The sequence below is a fragment of the Nestor notabilis genome, unplaced genomic scaffold (assembly GCF_000696875.1).
Source record: "Nestor notabilis isolate BGI_N333 unplaced genomic scaffold, ASM69687v1 scaffold20725, whole genome shotgun sequence".
Lineage (NCBI taxonomy): Eukaryota > Metazoa > Chordata > Aves > Psittaciformes > Psittacidae > Nestor > Nestor notabilis.
This window is the reverse complement of record NW_009930866.1, coordinates 1-23,940: the sequence shown is the minus strand read 5'-3', so window position 1 is coordinate 23,940 and position 23,940 is coordinate 1. Positions and strand designations below refer to the sequence as shown.

At 44.2% G+C, this 23,940-nt stretch overlaps 1 protein-coding gene across 1 annotated transcript; it reads right to left on the bottom strand.

Annotated features, from left to right (window-relative positions):
- Positions 1-250: 250 nt before the first annotated feature.
- On the bottom strand, positions 251-23,936 carry MCM3AP (minichromosome maintenance complex component 3 associated protein; the record flags this gene model as incomplete). The annotated part of the gene is made up of 27 exons (XM_010015625.1): positions 251-409; positions 889-1,039; positions 1,466-1,672; positions 2,519-2,648; positions 3,347-3,604; positions 3,762-4,152; positions 5,557-5,654; positions 5,981-6,239; positions 6,704-6,857; positions 7,240-7,374; positions 8,189-8,257; positions 8,563-8,760; positions 9,691-9,843; positions 10,344-10,457; positions 11,018-11,149; positions 12,161-12,261; positions 13,199-13,389; positions 14,657-14,901; positions 16,472-16,632; positions 17,205-17,367; positions 17,973-18,241; positions 18,468-18,665; positions 19,142-19,281; positions 20,189-20,385; positions 21,490-21,637; positions 23,269-23,347; positions 23,779-23,936. Coding segments are annotated over 27 exons (4,658 nt in total), but the record flags the coding sequence as incomplete, so codon positions are not given.
- Positions 23,937-23,940: the final 4 nt, after the last annotated feature.

Below are 23,940 nucleotides of genomic sequence, written 5' to 3'. Positions count from 1 at the left end.
GAAGAGCATTTGCCTCCTCTCTGTGCCCGTGAGGCAGAAAAGGAGGAGTTCCAGACCAGCAAAAGCTCAGCAGTGAGCCGGAGGGTGACATGAGCTACAACACGCCAGCTCAGTGCAAGGCAGCCATGTGAGAAGGACCCAAGCCCCACGTGTTCTTCTCCCAGAAGGACAAACCCAGGAGCTTGTGAGTTCTATCACCCAGACCTGGATTTCTTCACTGAGTCTCTTGGTCTGTACACATTCACTCTGCTTAAGTATCCACCATGTCCAACAGAGCAGATAAGTGAAGCTCAGAGGCAACTTCACCCTCCTTGTTTGCTCTGAGGAGCCGTTGCAAGTGTTTCAGTCTGTCCGACAGTGTGGGGTTTAGCTCCTCCACCAAAGGCTTGTGACCCTCTGGATTCCCAGCCTGGGCAGAAGGAAGAGAGATGAGACTCCGAAACATTACCCAGTGCCAACAAAGAACTCTCAGCTCGGTGGCTGTTCCCCCATGGTTGAGAACAACCATGGAGGTCAGCAGCCCTCACCCCTGAGGAGATAAAGCAAAAATAGTACATTCTATTTCTGTTCCCAGCAGCCTTCCTTTAACTGTGGGAAGCTGACCCACAACAGCGATTCCCCAAGTTAGAGTGCAGCACCACAAAGGACAGTGTCATGACTGCCAGCAGCAGAAAGCACTAATACCTGAGAAGAATTCTTATTCCAGATCTGCAGAAAGCATTCCCAGGAAAGAAGGGATTTCCAAGGTGTAGTTTTTCAGTTCTGTTTCCCAAGTGTACCCAACACAGCAGGCCAACATAATTCCCACTAAAGGTTTTGCAGCTACAGTAGATCTGGCACCTGAACTCCTTAGAACTACAGCTAAATCTCAGCACCATCCTTTCTTACCTCTTGAGCAGATGACACAGGACTTTTCATCAATGGACAGGTGACATTTGGGTTGGAGACCAGAGACTGGGGCAGGTAGAGAGGAAGACCTAAGAAATCACCAAAGGGCTTGATGTCCTCAGCTAGATATTGATGCAACTGTTCTTCAAACCTGGACAGAAAAATGAACAGCACCAGTCAAATGTCAGCCTGGTTTTGTTCTTGTAACTAGTGGGTTAACCAACAGTTTTGGGTTCAGAAGTATCTGCAAGAAGGGTCTGATGTTCACAGTCATTTGAACATGGTCTGACACACCCAAACTGCTACGCTGAAAATCCACCCATAGAAGGTTGTGGTACAGAAAGACCCATACATCCTGAAGCTCCAAGTATTTCTATCGTCCTGGACTATTCCTGTGGTGCAAGGAGGAGCTAGCAGGAAACTGCACTGCACTGATGTGCTTGATGGAATTAGATGAAACTGGACACAGTCTAAGGCTGTTTCCTAGCACTGTTGGACTGCAGTTTCCCATTACATACAAGCTAGAATTGATTACAACCCTGGCTGGAGCTGAAAGGATGCTGCTCTAGGAACTTACCTCCTGCTTTCTATCTTCTCCTGCTGCAACTGTGCCAACAGACGCTCTGGGAGAAGCTCCCGGGCTGAGGCAGTGCCTGTGAATTCATCTGTACTGGGAACACTCTTCTCCTGAGCTGACAGCATGCTCATACCAGAACCATATTGACCTGGCATCATAGAGAGGCTGTAGGGTTTCTTAAAAGAGATGGGAGACTTTACCATTGACCTGAGGGGAAAAGACCACAAAACCAAACAAAAGCACAGAAACTGGTATGAGCGTGTTGATTTTTTTTTCCCATCAACTTGAAGTTTGGAAATAGCCAGAAGTAAGAATTGATCATTTGAAGACATAATTCCCTCGCACCAGGGTCCAACATACCACCACCTGTGTGGGGGATTTGAGAGGAACTAACCTGACAGGGGGCTGAGATTCACCCCAAAGTATCTACCCAACATCTCCTGCTACACAGCAGAGCAGCACCTAAGCTTCCAACAGGGAAGAGAGCCTGGCTTCTCCCTGAACAAGGTTAGGGAAGCGAGCTAGACTCCTGAGATCTCAAATACTTTAACGCCACACAGCTCTAAGGCAGCCTGCCCCCACTAGCATTTTCTCTTAGCAGGAGGATTTTCCACATCTTCCCACAAGTTGGGGACAAAACTTCCTTTTGAACTCAAAATGCTGCAAAATTTAACATGTAATTACCAAAGAGTAAATCTGCAAACCACCTAACATGTAATTGGGCTGTCAGATCCAGGCTGTAAGGGAGCATAAAGCACATGCTCATGATTTATTCCTGTGCTCTTCCCCAACCTCATACTATTTTTTCCTCCACGCTGTGTGCTTAGACTGCAAGTCTGTAATTCCAAAGCCTCAGCAGTATTTTCCTTGGCAGAATTTCTCCACTTTGAATACTTTAAGCACTCCCCAAGCAACCCATTTCTTTGAGAGCTGAGTAACCCTGTAGAAAGAAACCCTACTTACTCCCCTGTTTCAGCACACCTTGGACACCATTTCAAGATGCACACAAGCACGTCCTGGGAGGATGCCATATGCTGGGTGAATGCTCCTCACCTCATGTGGCTCTGCCGGATCTCCTCCTGCGTGCGCAGCCTGGCTTGTTCCCATGAGAAAGGGAGAGTGAAGTTCTTTAAGTGCTCCTTGAAGAAGTACACACGAATCTGACCATCTTCACTTACTGCTTCTGTGAATAAACCCAAAACCAGTGTTGAATATTAGAACAGACCTTTCCCCTTCAGAAGAGAAACTCAGTATTAAGCCAGTATGAAGAAAAAATTGTGTGTACACTTTCAAGCAGCTTTAAGTTGCAATCTGCATGTAAAAAGGAGGTTTTTGAGCTGATTTACTGTTCCAACAGACACCAGATTACTGGGAAAGACTGTAAAATGCTGCTTTATCTTAATTAAAAAAATTCTAGTGCATCCAAGTGCAGTATTCAGCAGGTTAAGTAGTCACTTCACTTAAAGAAGCTCCCTATAGTTAAGCCAAACAGGGCACCAAAAGCCAACCCACGCACTTAAAACTGAAAGCAAACAAACCCAAGACAAACTTCATTAACCCATGGAAGTGCTCATTAACAGTGGTGGCTGCCAACTCAGCTGACCTGAGCTTACCTGACTTCTGAGGGACCAATTCTTGGCCTTTGGTTGAATGTAAACCCTCTCCTACTGAGAGTTGAAGACTCTGACCATAGAGAGACAGAATTCCTTAATCACAAGCTCAAGTCAAGTTATAATCAACACACATTCCAAAGAGAAGACAGTGCAGTAAGCACAGGAAGGTCACAGCTCCCTCCCTGACACACATAAAGGCACGACTGTCAAGTTATTAAACACTCTTATGCAAGAAGTACCATCCATGTTGTAGAAGGACATACAATACCTGGAGTAATTCGCACTTTCGGTGGTTTCCAGTCTCTCAGTTTATGATCAATGCAGGCTAACAAGATATCATCCCAAGGGATCTCATCAACAGAAGGTCCATCTTCATCAGAGTTCCCAGATGTTCTGTTTTTCCACTTCTGGTAAGTTTTGCTCAGCAGATTCTCCACTTGAGACTGGATCAGTGGTTGAGTATGGGTAGAACTTGCAATCTGAGACACATACTGAAAAATCATGTGGCAAACAGGACGCCAAGGAGCTATGGAAAAACCAAACCAAATAAACCAACAAAGTAAATGGCAGGAATTTGTGACTAAGCCAAACTATCCACCCTGCAAGCTGGTAGTTCAGTACAGCACAGGTACACCCGAGAGAATGATGTGCCACCAAGAGGATACTGAGTGTGAAGTACGTACCGCCTAATGGAGGCAGATCTAGGTATGGGATCTGGAAGGACAGCACAGCCTTCTTCAGCCAGGCCAGGTGATCAGTCGTGTTCCACTGCAGGTGGGGCAATTGCTTGCTACCCCCAGGCTCTGAAAACTCAGTAACAGGCCAAGACAAGTCACAAAGGTGCTCTGAGGATGCCACATCTGAAAGGAACTGCAGCACGCTGTTGTACAGCTCTATGATGACCCCAGGCTCCTGAGATGGCAGGCCAGCTAACCGCCTCTCCTTCCAGTCATGGTAGAAGCGCTTGCCAAATTCACCATCGATCCCATCCTCAATGTACTCCTGAAGGGTCTGACTGCAGAGCTCAAGGGACTCAGGGCACTGGGAAACCAGCCAGCCCACAGCTGCAGAGATCTGTGACACACAAAACAGGGTGGTTGGAAACTGCCCAGCAGTGATTAGGATGCAAAGGATTCAATCCTGCTACCCTAAGTTTGACATAGAATCATGGAATGGTTTGGGTTGGAAAGAACCTTAAGATCATCCAGTTCCAACCCCCTACCATGGGCAGGGACACCTTGCCCTAGACCAGGTTGCTCCAAGCCCCTGTGTCCAACCTGGCCTCAAACATTGCCCATGTAACACTATTCAAGATACTATGCAGCAAAATGCAAACAAATCAATTCTCATTATCCCAATATTTGCAACAATAATTCCCCAACTAGGTGGTCACAAGCCAAATTCACATGTAGCAGGCTCAGGAACAGACAGAAAGTGGCTGTTCACCCCAGGCGCAGTCGTGCAGTGAAATTCCCTGCTATAAGACTCTGGGGATGTCAAAAACTTATCTGGGAGGATTTGGACTATATCCAAAGAAGCCATGTCTGATCCTGTCAGTTCTTGACCTACAGAGAGATGCCAGCTGTGAGGGTTTGTGGGGGGCATCACTGTAGGCTTGGCTTGTTCTCACTTGCTTTCTTAAGCACCTTGAGAAGGGAATGCAGGGCTGAAGCTGCTTTTGGTCCAAGTCAACTTGACTGCTCTTGGCCATTACCCTCTCCCACCTCTCCAAACCATCCACAAGAAACTATTTTAGACTTAAGTATCATCATGGGCTTTTGAGATGTCTTCAGGCCACTATTGCCAAGCACACAACAAACTGAAGGACAAGGGGAGAAGCAGGTGTCTAGCAGCTGTCAGGGAGAGATACGTACAATCCTTCACATATGTGAGAGGACAGAGGCATCCCTTAGTCCCATCCACCAAGATGGAAAAATACTGGTGATCTCACAGCAGCCAGAAGAGCTACAAAGGGTCCTTTGTATTTTAGGACTGGGAGCTTAAGGATACAAAGGATTACCCACCTCTAGCACTCATCTGTCAGGCAGCAGTGCACCCCTGCTAGTCAGCACCAGCAGGACAGACAAGAATGGATGTATCTCAGTGCAGTTTTTAGCAGTACACAGAGGAAACAATCTTTTATGTAGCAAATGCTACTAATCTCTACTCAGTTAGAACAGAACAGTCACAAATAATGGAAAATCAGCAGAAATATAGCAGAATAGTTCTGGGTGATGTTGGAATCACTATTAACAAGCAAGCACCCCACTGCGGCAAATTCAGTGTGTGAAAACAAAGGGTAAAAGAGCTTTCTGAGCAAAAACTACATTACAGAAACTCCAACAGAAAAAATACCCCGTTACACAAGAGTCATTTGCAATTTAAGCTACTGAGAACATAATCATTCCTTCTAAGGTATTAGGAATTGAGAGGCTAATGACGAAGCGACTATCTCTTTATGTGAGCTGCTGTTCTTACCCTTCTGGTGCCTTGTAAGTCATTGATAGAACCTGGGAGCTCAACAACGGTGTAGTCTGAAATCAGTTGGGCTGAAATCAAGTCCTGCAGCATCAAACCTTAAAAAGAAGAAAACCTGCCGTATATACGCAGAAAAAGAACACACCTCCTCTGACCACACACTCTGCATATGTTCACAGCATCACTTCTTCCTTCCATCCTTACCCACAAACACCCAGGATCAAACACTGTGTGCAAAGGAAAACTGGAAGCCAAAAGAAAGTTCATCTCTTTCCACATTGATCTGTTCTTAAGGCCTCAGAATTTCTCGCAAAGCCTTCCCCCTTTAGTAGGTGATGTATTTGAGAGACTGCAATAGTTCTACTCGGGGCAGCTCTAAACATTCACATTGGTTTTTTTACAAGGCACAGAAACAGTTACATACCTTCTTCTACTTCTTTCTCTATGGCCTGATCTCCCTGACCAGGGACTAGAACAACCAGAGGAACTATTGGGTGGAAAGGTTTGGCCTGAAGCAACTGTTTCAACTGCAGCAAAGCTGAAAGCCAATAAACATCATCTTCTGAAACATCTTCACTCCTAACTCTAGGTGGCAGGAGAAGGATGAGACCACTGGTTCCAAGCAAGTCTTTTTGCATCTCAGCCGCGTCAAGCTCAGCATTAGAGAGTGCACCATAGGCCACCTATACAAGTAAAAAAGATGGTAACAATAACGTAGCTAAAGCTAAACAAAGGTATTTTCATAGCAAAATATCTGCAGTGTACTATCATTAGCATTCAGGTTTGACATTCATTACCAGGAGCTTTACAAATCCTAGGACAAGGAGCTGTTGGAAAACACAGATGCGTCGAATAGATGCAGGTGAACACAAAAGTGCACTTCAGCACCTGATTTGGCATCAGGAATGGAGCTGATTGAGGTTCTAACTATTGCAGTGTGCTTAGGCAGGTATTAACTCCACTGATTGGAATCAAGGGGAAAAAAAATCCATCTTTTTTCTGATCTTTTCAACAATCCCACCACTCCAGCATCATCTCCCCTTATCTGATAGGACACAGGATGAAAAGCTTCTACACAACAGCCGCTGGAAAAGAGCACATTCTGCTCTTACAGCCTGCTAGGTATCATGAAATTTTTCTCACCTACCTTTACACACACACTGACTTTAATACTTCTGCTCCCTTGCACGCCAGGTGAGCTAAGTAGTGTCAGTGTTTGAATTCTACCTTCTGCATGGGAAGTGTTTCTCTCCCAGCTTTTGTCTCCCATAAACTTGGTTTTCAACCAATCCACCAGTATCCTGGAAAAAACAAAGAGTTTAAGCACCAAACACCCCTACAACACCACAATCTATCATAACCTCAGCCTTCATATTGCCTGGATTTTACTAAATAGCTATTAAATGTCCTGAAATTATCTACATTTCAAGGGGTTCTGTTTTCAGTGTGAGCAACAGGAATTCAGTGAAGAATGTCAGGAGATCCAGACCACTGCAGTAAGTTACAGCTATATTCTTTAGAGCACTCTGGAGAAAAACAACACAAGCCAAAACAACAAAGCCTGGAAATTTGGCATAGTACAGGGTGACAACAAGAACACATCAAGGACTGTATACTACTACTGTTTTGCTGTCTGACTGTCCTGTTTGAGAAAGGGACCCAGCAACCAGCTCTTTTACTTACCTGCTGGGATCATCCTCCACATATTCATCATCATTTGGCAAAACCAGTATCACCTTCCAAAAAACCTGTTCTTGTTGAAGTGGAGTATGTTCAGTGATTAATGAGACAAGATCCAAGGGAGTCCAAGCTAAATCACTTAAAAAGAGAGAGATAAACTGGTGAAGAGACACCCCCTTTAGTGCTCATTCCCACCTGGGGAATGTTTTTAATCATAGAATGGTTTGGGTTAGAAAGGACCTTAAGATCATCCAGTTCCAATCCCTGTAATGGGCAGGGAGGCCTCACACTAGACCATGTTGCCCAAGCCCCATCCAACCTGGCCTTGAACACTGCCAGGGACGGGGCATTTACCACTTCTTTGAGCAACCTGTTCCAACGCCTCCTTATATCTACCCTGATGAAGAAGTTCTTTACTGTATCTTACAATACTGGAAGTAGCTACTGTCCAGTTCAAACAGTCCAAAATTAGAGCAAATTCCTTAGATGTGCTGCCCATCTATTTCACCAGATGCCTTCAAGAATTGCAGCTACTAAATCTGTTACAGGAGCCTTAGTTTGGGGATTGTGGACCATATACCATTGCTCCACTTCCACACTGCTTCAATATGCTGCCCCAATAAACACACAGACCACCAGAATGCACGATGAGCCGTGAGAAAGCAGACCTCCTGCTGCACTGGAGACATTCACATCAATCCCTTTCTGCAACAACCCAGGCTGGTAACAGCTCATTTACTCCTCTCCCCTTATATCCCATCCTACCCAGGTACAGAAAACCCCATAATATCTATTAGTTCCTGAAAGTTACACCCATGGCAATAGGACCGGATAGTTTAATGCCACTGGACGCTCCAGTCTGATTTGCCATTCCTTATTGACCTTTTGGAGCTCTTTGACATTTCTGTTACAGTTTGCTTACAAAGAAAACAAGGATCAAACACCAACATACCTTAACAACTGCTGGTAGAAGTGCCGAACTTTAATTTCATGTGCTGTCTTGTTCCTCAGCCAATTCAATCTGGAAACAAAAGATACCTGGTTGTAATTTTTAGTGTAAAACAGGTATTTTAACTAAATTTAGGGAACACTGAGACCTGAGAAGTGCTGCAGACACTTTAGAAAGTGGCTGCTAATAGAAGAAGGATTTATTTGTATTTTCAGTCTTCGTCATGGCATTTATGCCCAAAGTGTCTTTTGGTGGCTATTTAAGAACTAAGGTTTGCAAAACCATTAACATTTGCAATGGAAGAAAAGGGCTACTTCGGGACTTACCTTCCAAAAACAAACCAGATTGCCAACTGCTGTCACTAGAAGTATCCTCACCTTGTGCAAGAGACTCCCAGTTTTCCTCCATTCCCCAGGTTTACAATCCTCTTGCACAAGTTCTCCATGGCTACAGGCCACTCTGCACTGGGGGACAGTGCTTTCAGCTTGTTTTCTGGATCTGTGCAACAGGGAGCAGCTGGAAATGCCCTCATTTGACGTTTCAGCTTTGTTCGAGCTGCCACTGCCTCCCTCCACCTTTGGAAGAGAATAGGTCACATTAATAAAGTCTTCTGCAGACCAAATGGGTTTTCTCATGGGAAAAAATCTTCTCTATAAGGGTGCTGACGCACTGGCACAAGGTGCCCAGAGAAGCTGTGGCTGCCCCATCCCTGGCAGTGTTCAAGGCCAGGTTGGACACAGGGGCTTGGAGCAACCTGCTCTAGTGGAAGGTGTCCCTGCCTGTGGCAGGGGGTTGGGACTGGATGAGCTTTGAGGTCCCTTCCAACACAAACCATTCTGTGATTCTGTTTCTCATCTTTGCTCTTCAGACTGGACTGGGCTCTCAAACACCCAAGTCATCCTGCCCAGGGGACAGTGGGAGGTGGTTCCATGTGGATGCTGCAGTGGGTTCAGGCTGCATTTCTGCACACAGCAGCAAAGCCAAAGCTTAAATGGAGCATGCACAGGATGAGACTTGCCAGCTGTACACATGCAGCGTTCAAAGTTGTGCCCTTGTGCCCTATTCAAAAAACCCATCCAGACAAAAGGAGCACTGAAGGCTATTAACACGTGTCCTGAAGAGACCCATGAACTCAATTTTAGGCCAGAAAACTACAAGGGGAGGTGCCCCACATTAAAGGCACTACTCTGCTCCTTCCTGTTTCATGGTGAGAGATAGCACCTGAAATGTGCCTCAACCTGACTGCGCTGGGGCAGTACATAATGAATGTACTTGGAACACCCTGGAACACCGTAACAACCCCATAACACTTAGCCCATATCCAGAAAAAGAAGTGTCCACCAGAAAGACTGCAAGGAGAAATTATTAAAGTCTCTGATTAAAATGAACAAAATGAAATCTCCTACCAAGCTCATTACGTGACTCCAAGGAGTTGTGCTCCCCTCCTCACATGTAGTAACTTACACTCCTGAGAAAAGCAGTTTTGTTACAGGGTGGCAACTCACCGTTGTAAGTACTTGCAGAAACACTGGAGCTCCTGAAGGGTTTCCTTAGCAATCTGGAAGATCTCATCCTCCAGAAAGAGCTCCATGACGTGACAACAGACTTCTTCTGAACAGCGGGCAATACGGGCTTGCCGGTCTCTTTCTAAGGCACATCTAGTTCAAAATGAAACAAACCAAGACCTCTAGTGAGGTGGAGACTGCAGCAAATGCCAGTGCAATTAGCTGAGGTGCACACAGGGAAGATCACCACATTTAGAAAAAGAAAGGGATTTTCCATACTTCTGTTCTACAGCCCTTCCAAGTAAGAGCTGTGATCTGTCAGAAGTTGTATAAGGTTTTACACTGACCACGAGCATCTAACGAAGGGTCTACAAGAGAGACCACAGCTGAGCCATGCGGGAGTCAGACGAAGAATAAGCACACAGGGCAGCCTTGCCCTAGACAATCCTCTGTACCCTTCACCCTGAAGGACCACTACTGCCTGACAGCATGACTGCAAACTGGCAGCTTGCTGTGCACACTTTCCTTCTCAAGTAGCTTAGTGAAGATGACCTCAGAGAAATCCAAGCAAGAATCCTACCACTCCCTGACAAATTCTTACCCATAGGAAAGCATCCTACACGAAAGTACAGCATACAGTATGTTGTACTTACTTTAACTCATTGGTTGAAGCTTCTTGAACACTCTCCTTTATTACTTCTTCCATTAACTCCATCCCCACCAACTGGCTCAACTGCTTTATTAACTTTTCTTTTTCCTGCTTTTGCCTGGAAGGACAGAGAAAAGATTTAAACCAGTAGCAAGATTGAAGTTTTACGCTTGCAAACCTGCTGCTTAGTTACACAAGTGCTACACGCAGTGTTAGACAGTTAATTCACACAAAACTTGAGTTGCCACCAGCTGATTTCTCTCTTCAAAGATAAACAGCTTCACATGGAGCCAGTTTTCCTTCAAAAATACAGATAGTAATAGGGTGATTTGATTCTTATCACAGTAAGTTAGAGACAAGTAACTCACTCAGAAGGAAAAGTTCCTGCATACAGCAGAGCTGGGATCCATCTCCCTCTCTGGAAGCCCTTGGGTTATTAAAGTTCCCAAAATCCCCAGCCACCATTTTCATAGTGGCTCTGAGGTCACCAAAATACGAGCACGTGGAAGGGGCAGCCTGCCTGCACAATCCCAGGGTGAGACAAACTGAGTGCTGTTGGCGTGTCAGAAAAACACAGGGGCTGAGCCCATGGGCAAGGCTTCAGGTTGGCACCAGCTGTTGTTAACACTGCCTAAGGATGAACACAGCCCACCACCCACAGCAAAAGCAGCCACTCACCTCTCTTCTTCTACTCTGCGCCTTTCCTCTTTGACACGCTCCCTTTCCGCGTTAAGCACGCTCCCAGCCACTTGTCTGAGGATCTCCCCCGTCACTTCAGTCACGAGTTCCTCTACAGCAGCCTCCGAGGTGCTGTGCAGAAAGAGCAAGTCTCTTTTCAAAGCTAGAAAGTTTTCATTCAAAGCCCTATATTCAACCTGGAGAAGGGAAGCTGTGTGGAGACCCCAGAGCAGCTGCCAGTACCTGAAGGGGGCTACAAGAATACCAGAGAGGGACTTTTCATCAGGGACTGTAGCGACAGGACAAGGGGTGATGGGTTTAAACTAAAACAGGGGATGTTCTGTTTAAATACAAGGAAGAAGTTCTTTACTGTGAGGGTGGTGAGGTGCTGGAACAAGTTGCCCAGAAGTGGTAAATGTTCAGGGCCAGGCTGGACAGAGCCTTGGGCAAACATGGTCTAGTGTGAGGCGTCCCTGACAGTTTCAAGTCAGCAGCCACCCTGGAAAGCAGAAAACCCACTTTCTTCCTCAAACCCAGTTTTATTGCTGACCACGACATCACATTGTATGGACTTCCATCAGTCTGGATCAGCTGTCCCTGCTGTGTCTCCTACCAGCCTCTGGCACACCCCCAGCCTACCCAAGGTCTGCAGAGTGGGAAACAAGGCAGGCCTTGAGCCACTGCTGTTCAGCAATAGTCAAAATAGTGGGGTATTAATAACACTGTTTTGGTTACAAACTCACATCTACGACTACCAATGGCCTTGAAGAGGAGCCATTATCTGAAGCAGAGAAGCAACCAGATCTGGATTTATTCCTTTTTTCCCCCTTCAGGCATCCTCCCTCCCACAACACACATTTCTTGCAGCAGTGGTGTGAGTGTCATGCAAGGCAAGAGGTTTGCAGTAAGCCTTCCATTAGCCTAGCTGGTGTGTAACAGAGAGGTGGCAGGCATCTGAAGAAAGGTCTGCTCTTCCCTCAACTGTCTCTACTGATCATACTGTCATCTACTGTATCATACTTGACTATCTCCACTACAGACCTTGCCTTGCTTAAGACTTATGATCTTCACACATGGTGCAGCTATGGCAAATTGCAGCTCTGATGACTGACTGCCAGAGTAGCAGCAATAAATGTTCCTTACCAGATGGCAGCAGTCACATAAGCCACTCCTGCTCTGCTGACTTCGCTGCACTCTGCATTGAGGACCTCCTGCAAGAGCACGTCCACCACTTCTGCGATGTCCTACAACAGAGCAGAGGAAGCAGCTGAAGCAAGATGTAGCCCTGCTCAGGATGGCCTGGGCACATGTGAATTGGGAGTAAGTCTCTTCAGCCTTGTTTAATTGACTGGAATTGGCAATATTACCTGTATTTCTACTTACAAACTAAGCTAACTTCATCAAACACAACAGCTGGGAAATTTTATACTACCTAAAGGCTAGTAACAGCCCAGAAAAAGAAGCAGCTTTCTGTAATAAATAAGGGCAACTCAAGTTAGGAAACAGTAGCTAAAAGTGAATTTTGAGAGGGATTCCTATTTTCTTACTTGAGAGTTTCTCTCATTCCAGCTGATTTAATGCCAAATGACCAGGTATAACCATCACTGAAATGCAGCTATGTTTAGGTAGACTAGGCAGCTGTAGTTTACAAAGCAATGAGGGACTCTGAGATGTGTTCGGCATTAGTACATATCTAAAAATATGTGGAAGGTAGAAAAAGAGGAAGCAGCACAGATACACAGGGTACACATTCAATATCTAACATCACTAGTCATATATCCACCAGAAGAAACTTCCTCATGTCTCGTATTTGTGGTGTTAAGAAACAGCTCAGTATTATTCACTAAAGTAAAGTTTACCTACTAAGTCAAAGATAATCACTTTCTACTATCACTTTCTGACTCTCTCCTTAGAGGTTTCTCAAGTAAATGCTGAACATATAGAACCAGTTATCCTACATCAGGCTTGCATGTGAAATCATTCAAGACTTTCTCTTGTCAGAATAGTCCAAGGAAACAAGTTCTCAAGGTATCCAAAACACTAAAGCAGGGAGCATCTCCTTTTGATTCTACATAACACGTGCAGATTCTGGAAAACTAAAACAACCTAAGAACTCAGTTATCTTTTATTATTTTCACAGATCTTTCTCATACACTTCATAATGGATTTAAATTTCCTTACTGTGTCTGTGTAGACAGGCTGAGGCTTTGAGCAGAGAGGCTCAGGTTGTCCAGGAGGCTGGGAGATGGTCTGTGGAGGAGGCAGCACCGGCACAAGCTGACGAGGTAACAGCGAGGACAGAAGATGAGCTTGAGGCTGGACTCTTACTGCTGCAGCATCTAAATCCACACCTTTGCTTTCCACTCTTCCTTCTTGGGATGGGAGGAGAAGAAAAATTAAGGAAGCCAGGTCAGTCACAAGTAGAAGCAAAAGTATTATCTTCAAAAGCTGGCTTCTCTGATAAACCTCATCACAAAACAAGCTGATAACAGAGGCTTGCTGCCTTGAAGTTAAAAATACCGTTACATCATAGAAATTAATTTATGAATATTTTATACAAAACATTAAAATTCTTAATGCACATTATATACACTCCCAGTAAACCAACTGTTTTAACTCAAGTACACCTAGCACCTGCACCCCCCTCCTGAATAAATAGAAGAGCTGTACTTTCAACAAAAAAACCCTATGTTCAGTAAACCTGAAAACCAACATGATTTTATACACATAGTGTGAACAGCTGCAATACAAAACCTGCAAACTGAAAAGGAAAGTTGCCTGTCTGAAGGAGCCAAATACCTAGTTATTTCACTGTCGTGGCTTAAGCCCAGCTGGTAACTCGGAGCCACGCAGCCACTCGCTCACTCCCCCCCATTCTTCCTCCCCCTGCTCCCAGAGGGATGGGGAGGAGAATGGAAAGAATGTAACTCCCACGAGTTGAGATAACAGCTCTCCAGTAACTAAGGTATAATACAAACCACTACTGCTACCAATAATAATGATAAGAGAAATAACAAGGGGAGAGGATATAATTGCTCACCACCCGCCGACTGATACCCAGCCCGACCCGAGCAGCGATCTGGGCCTTCTGGGTAACTCCCCCCAGTTCATATATTGGGCATGACGTGCTGTGGTATGGAATACCCCTTTGGCCAGTTTGGGTCAGGTGTTCTGTCTCTGCTTCCTCCCGGCTTCCCCTCCTCCCTGGCAGAGCATGAGACTGAGAAAGTCCTTGGTCAGAGTAAACATTACTTAGCAACAACTAAAAACATCGGTGTTATCAGCATTGTTCCCAGGCTGAAAGTCAAAAACACAGCCCTGCACCAGCTACTAAGAAGGAGAAAAATGACTGCTGTAGCTGAACCCAGGACATTCACCCATGCCAGCAAAATTGTGCTCATTTCCCTTAGTGTGTTTCCTGTATTAGGGAATGTGTTTTATTAATCAGGTTGTTTCTTAGCTTTTACAGATACCTAAGTACATTTAAATCAAAGCATGCTTCCATTGCATCCAAACTTCCATGAAATTTCAACCCCTATGAGTCCAGAACAGTTCTTGCTTTGTAAAACTGAACTCCTCACAGAGCCAACCCAGTAGTATATTCCTGAGCAGTATCTAAAACTGCATGTCTGCTCTTACCTGTTGTTTCCACGCTGGATTTTTGGCTAATACTAGCTTGATCCACAGAGGTGCTTCCACCAATGTACTTGTTCTGTCCGTTGAAGCTGGACACAGGTACATGCTCAGGTACCACAGGCAATGGCCCACCATTTACAACTTCCCCAACCAAGACAGTTAGCTTCTGGCTGACAAACATGGATTTTCGTGGTTTGGGTAATCCATCCGGCTCCAAGAAAGCTGAACGATTCAGCTCCACATAAGCACTGGAAAAGATAAAAACCAGGAGTGCATCCTCCAAGCTCCAGTAAACTACAGGTTTTAAGTTAGTGGGGGCAAAGTGTGCCAGGCACTGGGCACTCTGGCTTGCTCCTTGTAGACTGGATCTCAATCTTTGGCTGGAACCAGAACAGGGAAGGCAGAGAGCACTGTCCTCACACCTAACCTCCCAGTGTACAAACTGTACTAACATTTCTGGGCACCCCTGTGGACTGTTCTGTCCCTTTCTTCTTTTAACCTTTATCCACCGTGTATATTATAGTTTTACCTAGACTACATAGAATCCTAGAATGGTTTGGGTTGGAAGGGACCTTAAGATCATCCAGTTCCAACCCCCTGCCACGGGCAAGAATGCCTCACACTAGACCATGTCTCCCAAGGCTCTGTCCAACCTGGCCTTGAACACTGCCAGGGATGGGGCAGCCAGAGCTTTTCTGGGCACCCTGTGCCAGCACCTCAGCACCCTCACAGTAAAGAACTTCTTCCTCCTATCTAACCTGAACATCCCCTGTTTCAGTTTGAACCCAGCACCCCTTGTCCTGTCACTACAGTCCCTGATGAAGAGTCCCTCTCTGGCATCCTTGTAGCCCCCTTCAGACACTGGAAGCTGCTCTGAGGTCTCCATGCAGCTTCTCTTCTCCAGGCTCAAGAGCCCAAATTTTCTCAGCCTGTCTTGGTATGGGAGGTGCTCCAGCTGCTGATCTGCTTCAGGGTAGACACATTCCACATGACAGATGCCAGGGCTATCTACAGAAGTAATTTTAAAAGCTACAATTATCTTTGCACCTGTAGTCTGGTGAATTCATTCTTTCAAACCAGACTCTTAACAGGAAATAAAACACTAGCTGGCATGCTAACATGTTTTTGTCTTTTCCAGTCTCCTGAGATTGGAAGTCTGCATGAGCACACTTTACACCGGATGTATTTCCATGGCAGACACTCTTATCTGCAAACTGTTGGCCTCCAACATCCTAAGAAAAACTGGTTTGCACTGTTGACCTTCATCCCGCCCTACATACATCACAATAATGCCAGTTTCCTGAGAGGCAGAACTGTATCCTCCTTTCCTACAATTCAGCTGCAAGATAAGAACCTGAAAGTATTTATCTTTTCTCCTGGGTTATCCACAATGTCTCTATCTAGAGAGAAGGACCTCAGAATCCAGTGGATACAGAGTTCCAGATTCAACCTTTCAGAAGGCTGAAGGAATTTTGGTGCCTTGAAATCCCTTGTCACCTCATCAAACCAAGTAAAAAAACAGTAAAAGTACAAGTGCAAAAAAGTTGTAAGGGGAAGTCATGCTAGTTACAGGGATACAAACCCCATTTCTTGAAAGATGTAAAATTAAAGACATCTTCATAATTACCAAAATGAAAATAGCACAGATGATTAAAATCTGTACCCATCACTGTCCTTGTGCTTTGCTTACAGAGCCCAGCCCTTTTCCTTTGCCTGTTCTTTACTTTTCCTGGTTGCAAACAGCAGGAGCAGCCTATCCACTTTAATGCTTCACCTAACATCAGTTTTACTCCACTGGGCCCTTCTCCTTACACTTACCCATCAGATACACTCAGGCCATAGTAACTTATAAAATCAGTTGCTTCCTCACAATCTTTGAACAGGAGCATGCGGACCAAGTGATCCAAGGGAAACACTGTACATCTTTGGGTGCTCACAGTGTAGGCAATATTGAGAGATTTGAGAGCATCTTTACGGATCTAGGGGAAGACAAAAAGAAAAAGCCTTGTAAGTACTAAGTGAGAGAACCCAAAAGTTACCATGAAGTGTACTATAAAAATGAAAATCATGTTTAAAAGAAATCAGTACTTTGTCAAATAGCCACACGACTCTTCAGATTTAACTCTTTTTAAACTCTATGTACTTGCTTTCTAGTTTCTGCTCCTCTTTGATGCTGCTCATTTTGAGCATATCCCTTTGTGACTCTTGTACAGAAGAAAAAGTTTGCAAAGGCTTCTGAAACTGCAGGCTCATGCTTCCTCTGAAAGTCTTAGGCCCACTTCTCTGCTTCCCAGTTATTTGCAGGGAAAATACTATGGTTTTGTACACAGTTATGGAGAAAAAAATGCCAAGAAGAGCATTTTAGTATTTGCTTTTTGTATCACGGCTGAACATTCTTGATATATTTTTAAATGCTTCTAAAGAAGCAGCAATAAGATTATTTTTAAGGCTAAATATCTACCAAGTTTTCTGCTAAGATTTCCTCCCAAAAGTCACAGACTCTTTTTTTCTTATTAACACTTAAGAAAACATCCATCTGCCTTTTTCTCACCTGGTTGAAGTAACAGTGTAAGAGACAGGCATTCAGATAGGAAGCTGCTTGCACTAACTTGAAAAACCTCACAAAGTTGTTGCTGTTCAATGCAGCAAAAGCTTGAACAGCAAATCTAACTTCAGGAGAGTTTCTAACCTCTGGATGAAACTGCTGTACTTCTCTGTGGAGAGAAAAGACAGAGACAACCCTTTTGCTTCAATTGTTAACAATCAAAATTCAATAGCAACCTGAAACAAAAGGGAATTAAACTGAGGAGCTATAAGCAAGACATGCAACTCCTGTCCAAAACAAGTGGCTGTGAATTGAATTTGCAGCATTATTTACTGATCATTAATCTTCTAACAATGCCTGCATCATCAGCCTGTTATTATTTAGGCACATCACTCCAATGTCTAAGGAGGGATGCAGTTAATAGGTTGACGAGAAAAGCGAAGTATGCCTCTGCCCACAAAATGTTTTCTTCCTTTTCCTTGGTCCTACTGCAGATAAAGCAGAGAAGCTCAGATACCACTCTGGGAAAATAAAAAATATTGCTTTGATTGAGAATATTGAAGATTTAACTTTGTTTTTGGTTGGTTGGGGCTTTTTTTAAACTACCTGCAAAAGTTCTAGTGAGTTGTTCAGTGAGACAGAACAAAGTTGCTGTCTTATTTTCTTATTGCAACTAAGATTTTTTGCTTCCATTACAATTTCTCAGGACTTAATCCTAATCTCAATTCTTCAGAGAAGCAAGGAAAGAAAACAAGTGGTATCTGTTGTTCCCACCTGAGAATATCACCCTTGTTGAGATTCAGCAAGACATTATAACCTCTGAACTCTGCTTCACTCTTGCAGTAAATCCCCTTGTTAGCCAGGTCCTGATACATCTCCTTCAAGCTCTGCAGGCATTTGGTCATGTTCTCATTGTTGATTTTGGCATCAAAGGAGGACATGGGCTCTTCACACAAGTGGTGAGCACAATGGATGTGAAAGCGAGTGCACTTCTCAATCAGAGACACCATCAGCGGGTTGCAGAGATGTTGCTGGGTGATATCCTAGCCAGAATGATACAAAACACGCTGCATGATATCTTTCAGTTACAGCTGAAGAGCATAATCAACTTTCCAAAGGCACTACCTTTGGAAAATTCATTTCAGCCACGCTCTGAGTCACTTTGCAATTCAAAGCATTTAAATTACTACTGCTTTTTGCTTCACTTTTTACGGCATTACAAGATCTTTTGCTTTCTATTATCAAATACCTCCATCCACCAGCACTTACCTTTCTTATTCCACGAGTTCTGTTCCAGACGAAGTCATACCATTCTCGGTAGTTTCCTTCTCCTTGATCCATAATGTTTGTCACTAAATAGTCCATGGTCATGCTCAACACCTCAGAGGGTCTCAATTCATGGGGCAAAGGTTCCTCCTGATCTGCTGAAGATCTGCTGTATTCCTTGATTGCTGCCGCATGATCTACCTGCAAGATACGGAGAAAAGAATCAAAGTCCAAGGAATATGTTCAACTTTTCAGAAGTAGAGAGGATTTCATCCCATCCATGCCTTTACTTTAGTGAGGAGCAAATTATTGAAGGAGTTTCTCCACTGTTCACACTAACAGCTCATGCTCATTCTCCTACAATAGCAAATATATTTTCTTTTATGACAGGATCCTAAGTGTTGACTCAGTCTCATAACCTTCAAAACCTGCTCCTCTACAGTTTTAGAACTATAGTTCTAACAGCCTATCTGTAGCTCAATGAAAGCCATGACAGAGTGAAAAAGCAATTTTCTAGCCTCCTTTTACAATCAGGAATTGAGAGACATTAATGAAATGGCCTCCAGAATTTTTCCACCAGAATTAACCCTGTAATTGAGCTAAACAACACTGACACCTTTACGTAAGCAGCAAGATGTCCTAGGAACAACAAACCTCCTCATGCAGAGGGCTCATACCTTGTCAGATCCTAGAAGCAACTCGAAGATACTGAGCTGGTTTCTCGTCTCCCTCATGTAGCGCTCCTTTTCAGGACACATGTCTGGGCAAGTGCCAACAACAGTTTTTGCTTTGCCAAGATCAGTCCTTTTGATTCGGGCTAAAAAAAAAGAGAAAAGTAAATAAAATTGAACAAACACTAAGCACTAGTTTGTTTTTGTGATGAGCTTTTATCCTGATGTGCCAACACAGGCCTAAGCATGCCAGATGCCTCACAGCCAGGGTCTGTATGTTGGTCAAGAAGTACATTGCTGGAGCAACAGTTACAGAAAGAGCTGGCGGGAAAAGGTCTCTAGAGATTCAAGCCTACTTCTACTCAGAGCAAGGCTATGCCCCACAACTTGCAGTGGGTCAGAAACTCAAAAGGATGGGGTTCTCCCACTCTGGGGCCTGTCTCAGAGTTGCACCACTTGTCTGGGAAAGTTTCTCCTACAGCCCCACCTGGATATTGACATTGAAAAGATTGAAACCTCTAAAAGATACCCAATGTTTTGTGTCCTAACTAAGCACTAGCAATTTCACAATTCTACATGAAGTGGATGATAAACCTGTTTGTTGATATTAAAAGTAAGATCTTAAAAGTAGGGACAGCTTTTAAATGGCAAGAAGAGGATGGAAGGCTTTACAACCCAGCACTGAAACGAAGTGCCATTCCTTGAAATAATTAGTAGTGTGAATTTAGAGAAACACAGTCAGGCTTTGGGTAGCTTTCTTCAGTGAGCCTGCAGGGGTGCAGATCTCCCTACACAGGCTCCTTCACAGAAGAGGAACAGTCTGCTATTCACTTTCCACAAGAAATAAACATGTGCAATAAGTAAAACAGGTTTTTGCATGTTCTACAAGAAATTAAAGTATAAAAGTACAATAGAAGGCTATTTTAGACTGCTCCATGTTACACTCTTTAAAGCCATTTCCACAATACCACAACAGCTTTGCAACAGACACCAAACACTTCATCTCTTTCCAGCAGAGAAGCAGACGTTACACTCATTAACTTGTGCGATTACCTTGTCGCATGATTTTGTCCCTCTGGTCCAAAAGACGGTATCTCTCTTCAGATGTCTCAGCCACTAATCCTACCAGGGTACCAAGAGATGAGAGTGAAGCTCCCAAGGCCTCCGAGCTCTGCCCTTCAGAAGTAGAATCAAACATTTCTGCTTCAAATTGCAGTGCCTTTCGAAGACCAGACTTCTTTGCTGGAGAACTAAAACCAGAAGATCTACCATCAATAACCTATTAATGCATGCCCCAGCCTTAATCAGTTCACTCTTTCTTTAGGGTATCTCTGTTCAGAAAAATATTTTATTCACAAGACTGTGTCAAATAAGCAAGTATGTATTGACATACTAAGGTTGCTACAAGCTAACACTAGCACAGGGATTTAATCTGCTCAAATACTCAGCATTGCCTTGACAACACTGCCAAGCATTCCGGACTGTGGTGAAAGCATCAAACTTTGTACCACAAAGTTTGGTATTCCTGAAGGCCTCTTAAGAGTGGATAAAACCAGATGGCTGTTGCAGTATTTCCGCACCACTACAGCACGTCAGTTTGCATTTTAAGCCAGAAGCTACTCTGCTGTTTGGTGTGAAAAAGAGAATAAATAGTGTTTCCTATAGAAACAGAGATTATTAAAAGATTTTACAGGGCCCAGATACAAACATACTTTGTAAATCAAGGAGCATTCATTCCTTCACAGCATATTACTGATCTTATGATTACATGACTAACTATACCAAATAGGTATATATTGGTATATATACCAAACTAGACACTCCATTAAGGTGCCACAGGGAGATGACAACCCTGTCATTTCAGCAACTGACACAAACCAGGAATATTCCTCTACAACAACCATTCACTTGAAGTGAGACAAGACAACAATCCAAACTCACCATCACCTCTGAACAGGGAACTCTATTTCCACAGAACTATAATTGCCTAGAAATGAAACTATTCATTTCAGAGGTTTATTTAATCATGACCACAGAAAAGGGTCTTCACTGCTTGGTACTAATTTGGCCCTGCTCAGTTTCATTCAATTGCCCTGTCCCTCACTATTGCAGGTGCTGTTGCTCATGCTGTTATGAACAAAATATTCAAAAGAAATATGTGCACCAAAGTTAAAGACCTTAAAAGTATGTTTCTGACCAAGTGTGACATTTGTGACCTTGTAATTCGGACAAACCAGGAAAGACAAGGGAAGCACACTCCCTGATTAGAACACGATTATTTGGCACACACAGATCATCATTTTTCCCTGTCCACCCCATTTTCTGCCACATAGCTCCCAGAAGAGCAGACATACCTTCTACCAGGTATGACACCGCTGCCAGAAGATCTTACTAAAGGTTTTCGAAGAGGGGAATGCTGATAGTTTTGCTCTTCACTGCTTTGCCTTCCTTCATCTTCACCTGCTTTCTTCTCCTTGGATGAAAACTCTCTTTTTGCTGGACCTGCAGTGACACATAAACATGAAGCCAGGTACTTGCTGGTTTAAGCAACAACTCGTTTTCCCCCATAGGGGTGGTGGTGAACAGTTTGCTTTAAAAAAACCCCACCAAAACAAAACTATTAGAAAATAAAGCTAAGAGTCAGTTGGACAACTTGAAGCTGCACTGAGTAAGTCTGCCAACTGCCAGCCAGCTTCACTGTTCTATAAGAAGTATTTTTCAATAAAATACCACATAGTAGTAACTACAGAAAGTCAGTGGATTGTCAGTAGATGAAGTCTGAGCATTGTCTGAACTGAAGTTCCCTCGGGTCTGGGGTATAATCCACAAGCCATAACTCTCTATGGGATACCAAATCCGTTCCACTTACAATAAACCACAACGCCCAGTGCTCCTGCTCAAGCATTGTAAGTACCTATTTCACATACCCAAGCTCAGACTGAGGCTGGTGTGCCTTCTTCAAGAGCTACATCTACACCTTGCAGGAAGGACGGATTTCTTCTCTCAGGAACAAATTTTCAATCAATCAGTTGGATTTCTTAAATTCTCTCAGATTAGTTATTTTAAATTGCTGCCATTCACATTTTGATACACTTAACACCACAATAAAATGACAAAGGCAAACAGGCATCCCTACAGCTGCTGCTTCGAGATGTTCATTCTCAGGAAGACAACTCTGCAGCCATTAATTGTTTGAAGGCAAGTATGTGGTTGGTCAAAGCTGTGGTGAACCATGCATCTGCTGAGAGATGAAGCCTATCCCCAGGCTAGGATCTCCAAAGCACACATGCAGCCCTTACAAAGCTAAGGAAAACAAAGCACTTGACAACTCCAGCATTTGCCTAAGGTGTGAATAGCCAACTTGCCCTAATTCCAAGCAGAGTCTGGAATTCAGGTTTCCCACTGCTGAACTCAGTTATCTGTAGATTGTTCTCTTTTTGGTTCAAGTACTGTCCAACTCTTGATATGCCAAACAGCAACTTCTACATCACAGACGCTCACTCCAGAGTGCTCCTTAATTCAGTGCTCAGTGCCCACATGAAGTGGGCAGCAAGGCATTTCAAACTGGGTTTTCTTACATCCACAAAGAACATCCTACTTCTAGATAGGAGCACAGAGTTAACATCACCCATATGTTAACAGCCTTAACAGGTTACCAGCCTTAATATTGCCACTTAACAGCCTTCCAGTGCCTAAAGGGGACCGACAAGAAATCTGCAGAGGGGCTTCTGACAAAGGCCTATACAGATAGGACAAGGAGGAATGGCTTTAAGTTAAAAAAGAGTACATTCATGTTAGACATTAGGCAGAAGTTCTTCCCTGTGAGGGTGCTGAGGTGCTGGCACAGGGTGCCCAGAAAAGCTGTGGCTGCCCCATCCCTGGCAGTGTTCAAGGCCACGTTGGATACAGGGGCTTGGAGCAACCTGCTCTAGTAGAAGGTGTCCCTGCCTGTGGCAGGGGGTTGGAACTGGATGAGCTTTAAGGTCCCTTCAACACAAACCAGTCTGGGATTCTATAATTACACTTCTGGAGCTTTAGCGTTCCTATACGGAGATCATCTTAGCACAATAACCGAGCAGAAGGCACACCATTCACGTATTACCCAGTAATCCTATCTGGAAATACAGACTTACTTGTTTTCTTCTTCTGCCAAAATGTTACTATATCTTTGTGCAACTCTTTTGCTTTTTTTCTGGCAAGAGCTGCAGAGGCCTGAAAGAAAACAAAAGCAGAGCACAAAAACATGAAAATCCATTAGCATCACACCAAAATAGTCCGGGCAGGTTTTGCCAGAGAAACATTGACCAATTTCTCAAAGATTCTGGTTACTGCGTTTTAGTCACTTACTTAAGACCTACATGCAATGAACAGGACTGGCTTCTACAGAAATTCCATTTGGTATCTGAGCTGGATGCTAGCAGGACAGCTAAAACCAGGCAGAGCTCTGGTACCTACCATGCCTTAGGTGCAGTTCAATGTGCTTCTACCCCTGTCTGTAACACAGTGCTCACACTACACAGCTTTCTTCCAAATGAGAACCATACCGCGCTACCAAACAGGGAAGCAGTTCTCACTGCACCCACCCAACCCCCCAGCCCCGCAGACTTGAACCCGCTCTTGTGCCACCTGTTTCCAATACTCACATGATCGAAAAAGTGGATAATGGCCATTTTCTTATTGCGCCTGGTCATGCCCCGCCGGACTTTTGCAAACTGGCCAAAGTGCTTCTCCAGCACCGTCCTGTCGTTGAGGTAGTCGGGGACGTTCTTGCACTGGATGGCGGTCAGGTCGCTGGGCGACAGCCC